The sequence below is a fragment of the Anopheles bellator genome, unplaced genomic scaffold (genome assembly GCF_943735745.2).
Source record: "Anopheles bellator unplaced genomic scaffold, idAnoBellAS_SP24_06.2 scaffold00527_ctg1, whole genome shotgun sequence".
Classification (NCBI taxonomy): domain Eukaryota; kingdom Metazoa; phylum Arthropoda; class Insecta; order Diptera; family Culicidae; genus Anopheles; species Anopheles bellator.
Window position 1 is genome coordinate 1 of NW_026684652.1, and position 5,829 is coordinate 5,829.

At 49.7% G+C, this 5,829-nt stretch overlaps 1 protein-coding gene across 1 annotated transcript; it reads left to right on the forward strand.

Moving 5' to 3' along the window:
• Positions 1–3: 3 nt before the first annotated feature.
• Positions 4–5,822, forward strand: LOC131214320 (fatty acid synthase-like; the record flags this gene model as incomplete). The annotated part of the gene is made up of 3 exons (XM_058208703.1): positions 4–1,511; positions 1,591–4,509; positions 4,588–5,822. Coding segments are annotated over 3 exons (5,662 nt in total), but the record flags the coding sequence as incomplete, so codon positions are not given.
• Positions 5,823–5,829: the final 7 nt, after the last annotated feature.

Genomic DNA, 5,829 nt, shown 5'->3' on the forward strand with positions numbered 1-5,829 from the left:
CTGGCTGCGGATGGATACTGTCGGCCGTTCGATAAAAATGCGTCCGGCTATTCGCGCTCCGAAGCCAATGCGGTTATTCTGCTGCAGAAGGCAAAGGATGCCAAACGGATTTACGCGCACGTTGTCAACACCAAAACCAACTGCGACGGCTACAAGCTCGAGGGAATCACCTTCCCGTCGAACAAAATCCAAAAGCAGCTGCTGGACGAGCTGTACTCCGAGGTGCCTTACGATCCGAAGGACATCTGCTATGTCGAGGCTCACAGCACCGGGACGATCGTCGGCGATCCGGAAGAGTGCGACGCCATTGAGAAGGAGTTTTGTCCGGGCCGCACGGAACCACTGCTGGTGGGTTCGGTCAAATCGAACATCGGACACTCGGAAGCCGCTGCAGGCATCTGTTCCATCACCAAGTGCATCATCGCAATGCAGAACAAGCTCATTCCGCCGAACATTAACTACACCGAGCCTCGGACGGATGTCCCGGCGCTGCTCAACGGAAAGCTCAAAGTGGTTGACCAACCGACGCCTCTCGAGGGCCCGCTGGTGGCAGTGAATTCGTTCGGCTTCGGTGGTGCCAACGCACACGCGCTGTTGCACAATTATCCAAAGGAGAAGATTGATGGAGGATGCCCTTCGGATGGGTTGCCCCGGCTAGTGCTTTGGACCGGGCGAACAGAGGCGGCGGTAGATCTGTTTCTGGAAGGGCTTGTTGGGCAACGCTTCGATGCTGAGTTCTTCGCCTTGACCCACAACATTCAACGAAAGCAGATTCCCAACATGAACTCAAGGGGTTACGCTATGTTGAATGGTTGTCCCGATGGCACGGCAAGGCTACTTCACAAAGGCACCACGGTCACCATTTCGAAGAAGCACGTACAAGTTCCGCTAATGCTGGTGTTTGGTGATATCACTGCCAGCTGGCAAACGTACGGTGAATCGTTCGACAAAATTCCGCAGTACGCGATCTGTGTCGCGGAGTGTTTGCAGGCCATCAGAGAGTGTGGTTTTGATGCGTTCGATGAAACGAAGCAGCAAAACGACCCCGTGCAGCAAATCCTGTGGACGTTCATCGTCCAAGTGGCAGTGTACCGGATGCTGCACAGCATGGACTTGATCGTGGACCAATATGCTGGCTACTCGGTGGGACAGATCACGTGTGCGTATCTGAGCGGAGCTCTCTCACTTCACGATGCTCTGCGCGTAGCCTATGCACAAGGATATCTGATCAAAGCCCATCGGAGTGACGAAACCCTAAGCCTTGAGAATGTTTCCGCAAACAGATTGTTGAGTGCTAAGCTAGCGAAAGTGCTGAAACCGCTTCGTCTCCAGAACGCTTCGACCAAATGGTTCAATCCTTGTCAACTGCAGTCCTTCGAAATGTACAACCCCAACTTGAAAGCAGCTTTATATGAATCTCTTGGTGCCGATGTTGACATTTTGGAACCGCTTAAAGGCCCAACCTCAAGCTTACAAGACAGTTTCGGCCGCTTCCTGTTCGCCCTTGGCGAGTAAGTATAATTCCAGAAAATGGTTCAAAACTATTTCACAATATCTGATTGTGCCGTGTTCCGTTTACAAACGTTTCAGAGTGTTTCTAAAAGGATATCAGATAAATCTACTCAACCTCTACCCATCGGTGCAGTTCCCGGTTTCGCAGGGTACATCAATGATCTCTTCACGCCTTCGGTGGGATCACAGCGATGACTGGCATGTTCCCAACTTCCGAATGACGCGAATGGTTGATCAGGCAACTTCCGAATATACCGTTTCACTGGCTGAACAAGACTACATCGCGGGTCACTGTATCGATGGACGAATTCTCATACCAGCTACCGGATACCTGTTTTATGTATGGGACTCATTTTCAGCCAATATGGGAATCATCCCGGAAGAGATGCCTGTTGAATTCAGCGACGTCGAGTTTCTACGTGCAACTACTCTTACTGGAGATCAGCAAGTATTGTTGACGGTAGATTTGAACGACGTTACGGGAAACTTTGAAGTGCGCGAAGGTTCCGCCCTGGTGGTAACAGGACGCATTCAGCCTCTTAAGAACTACACACCAGCAAAGGTGCAAAAGACCAATACCAACGCAATTGTTTTGCCAACAAAAGATTTCTACAAGGAGCTTCGCCTTCGAGGATATCACTATGGAGGCTTATTCAAGTCCGTCGTCGAAGCCGCCCAAGATGGTTCTCGGGCAAGGATCGAATGGAAACAGAACTGGACGGCGCTGCTGGATTGTATACTACAAGTGGCCATCATTGCCGTCGACTCTCGATCGTTGGTAATTCCCACCCGTATCGATTCTATCAAAATCGACCCTATACAACAAAAGGCTGCCGATCAAACTAGTGACAATGCAGTGCCCACGTATAACGTAACATTCGACCCAGATCTGAATCTGTTGCAATGTGGTGCAATCGAGATACGGGGACTCAATGCAAGCACCATCGCTCGTCGCCTTCCGCCCGGTGTACCAGTTCTTGAGAGCTACAAGTTTGTTCCATTTTATCCTCAACATACTCTTCAACCAACCGATGCAGCATCTGTAATCATCCAAACTATTCTCGAAAATCAGCCTACACTGCTTTTTACGGTCACGGAGGTCCACTCACCATCACGACCTCCGATACTTTCACTTTTCGGAGATGCCATAGGAGACCTCCCGTTGATCAAAGCTCAACTCACTCTACTATCCAACAAAAAACCTGAGCCGATACCGAACGTTACCATCTCGGAGGACAAGCTCATGAAGCAACGAAACGTGCTACTACTGATTTGCGAAAATCTGTTTGCAGATGACGAATTCATATCGGATGCCATCAACTGTCTTTCGGATCAGGGTTTCATTCTTCTGCGTGAAACTCCAAAGTACGAAATCAAAAATTGCCATCGCCGCTTGCAGCTAGTGAGCACGCTAACGGTGGCAGGTGAAATATTCCTGCTACTGAAGCAGAAGCGATCAGCCCTGAACACTTCAGTCGACGCACACGTTATCAAAGTCTCCACAAATGACCCGAACCACCGTTGGTTGGTGGAACTCAAGCAACACATCAAAACTAATCCAATAATTCTCTACACTCAGGACGATAATTTGTCTGGAATTATAGGTCTTGTTAACTGCATCCGCAAGGAACCCAATGGGCAAAACGTCTCCTGCTTTTTCATCGATGATCCTACGGTGCCTTCCTTCGATCCTACTGTTGAGTTCTACAAAGAGCAAATTGACCTCGGCCTCGCCATCAACGTATATCGCAATGGACAATGGGGTTCTTATCGCCATTTCAAACTGTCTGAGGACATACAACCTCAACCAACGGCTAAACACTGTTTTGCTAACTGCGTGAAGCCTGGAGATCTCTCGTCCTTCGCATGGATGATCGGTCCGCTTAGCGAACGTCCAGCTTCGAGCCCATTAGTGAAGGTGGTATACAGTTCTATTAACTTCAAGGATGTTATGCTTGCAACGGGACGCCTCTCGATTGAAACATTTAGCACCAACCGGTTAGATCAAGAATGCGTTTTGGGTTTCGAGTACTCTGGAGTCACCACGACAGGAAAGCGAGTCATGGGAATCATACCAGCAGGCTCAATGGCAACATTAATTGAAGCTGACCCTCTGTTCACCCTGGAAGTACCCGAAGAAATTACCTTAGAACAGGCTGCCACCATTCCAACAGTTTACGCTACGGTATACACTGCTTTCTTTATCTGCTCGCAAATCCGGAAAGGAAACTCCATTCTCATCCACGCTGGAACCGGAGGCATTGGAATAGCTGCCATTCGTGTGTGCTTAGCATACGGTCTGGAGGTGTTCACCACTGTGAGCACAAAAGAGAAACGGGAGTTTCTGTTGGGTTACTTCCCAGCCTTAAATCCAGACAACATCGGAAACTCCCGGGACATTACCTTCGAAAATCTCATCAAATTACGCACCAACGGTCGTGGCGTCGACTTCGTGCTAAACTCTCTCTCCGAGGAAAAGCTTCAGGCATCGATACGCTGTCTGGCCAAAGGTGGACACTTTCTGGAAATTGGAAAGTACGACATGATGAAGGACTCCAAGCTGGCGATGTCGCTCTTCCAGAAAGGACTCTCTTTCTCGGCGGTGTTGGTTGATCTGATGTTTAGAGAAAAGCGAGAGCTGATGAAGCACTTACAGAAGCTTATTATGAATGACATGAAACGGGGAATCATTCAGCCTCTTCCCACGACGATCTTCCAAGCACATGAGATCGAACAAGCGTTCCGTTTCTTGGCTACCGCCAAGCACATAGGGAAAGTGGTGCTCAAGATTCGTGACAACGAGAACGATCTCACTTCCGTTCCGATTTCGTACCTTCCTCGGATCTACTGTCACCCGGAACAAAGCATCGTTATTGCTGGAGGCCTTGGCGGGTTTGGCCTGGAGTTGGCTGATTGGTTAATCATTCGAGGATGCCGGAAACTGTTGCTCAGTTCAAGCAGAGGAGTGACGAAACCTTATCAGCAATATCGCATAAAGTAAGTCCTTTTTCACACTGTTTCACTGTCAATAGTTGTCCAGAGATTCTGCACAAGTATTCTTTTCTTACCACACAGCACCTGGAAGACTTACGGTGTGAAAGTGCACATTTCGACCGAAGACATTGCTACCGAACAAGGATGTCGTCGGTTGCTGCACCAAGCAATCGACTTGGGACCTATCGCGGGAATCTTCAACCTGGCCGTTCAACTCAGAGACGCCATCATCGAGAACCAATCGGTGGACAAATTTGCAGAGTGTCTGGCTCCCAAGGCGAATGCTACGCAGCATCTTGACGTCGTCAGTCGAGAGCTGTGCCCAATGCTCAAGCATTTTGTCGTTTTCTCTAGCGTTTCGTGTGGCCGGGGCAACGCTGGCCAATCCAACTACGGTATGGCTAACTCCATCATGGAACGCATCATCGAACGTCGGGTCGCTGATGGCCTACCTGGAAAAGCCATCCAATGGGGCGCAATCGGTGAAGTCGGCATTGTGGCCGACATGCAGGAGGACAAAATCGACATGGAGATCGGCGGAACCCTTCAGCAAAGACTCTCTTCCTGCATACAGGTGCTCGATCAACTTCTCTCGTCGAAGGAACCCATCGTGGCCAGCATGGTGGTAGCCGAAAAGCGCAGCTCCAGTGGTGGGGCGAAGAACATTATTGAAGCGGTCATGAATATTATGAATATTCGCGACATGAAGTCCGTTTCCGTTGAAAGCACCCTGGCCGACATCGGCATGGACTCGCTGATGGCTGTCGAGATTCGGCAGGTCTTGGAACGCGACTTTGACATCATTTTGACTCCCCAGGATTTACGAACGCTGACATTCTCCAAGTTGCAGAAACTAGCCGACGCCAAGGCAGAGAACGAAGCTCAAGAGTCCGTTGCCAAACAGTTGCAGCTCGAGGATTTGCTGGCTAGTTTCGGTGACGAAGCAGCTAGTCATCACACGGTTCTCCGTTTACCGTCTCGCTCGAACGATCTTGAGTATGAACTGGCCGTTCTAATCATTCCAGGCATCGAATCCGTTTGCAGCCCAGCTTGGACGAAAATTGCTTCCGAGATCAATGCTCCTACCTTCATATTGCAATCCTTCGCCAAGGCTACCGATGAACAAACCATTCCCGGCATCGTCGACTCCGTGTTTGAAGAAATGTTTGAAGCGGTCTTCGCGAAATGCAAACAATTTCTGGTCATTGGATACTCTTTTGGTTCTCTGTTGGCCCTCGAAATCGTAAAACGCCTGGAGGCGCATTCACTGCAAGGCAAGCTAATGATGGTGGATGGCTCTCCGCTGTATCTTCAACGCTTCGC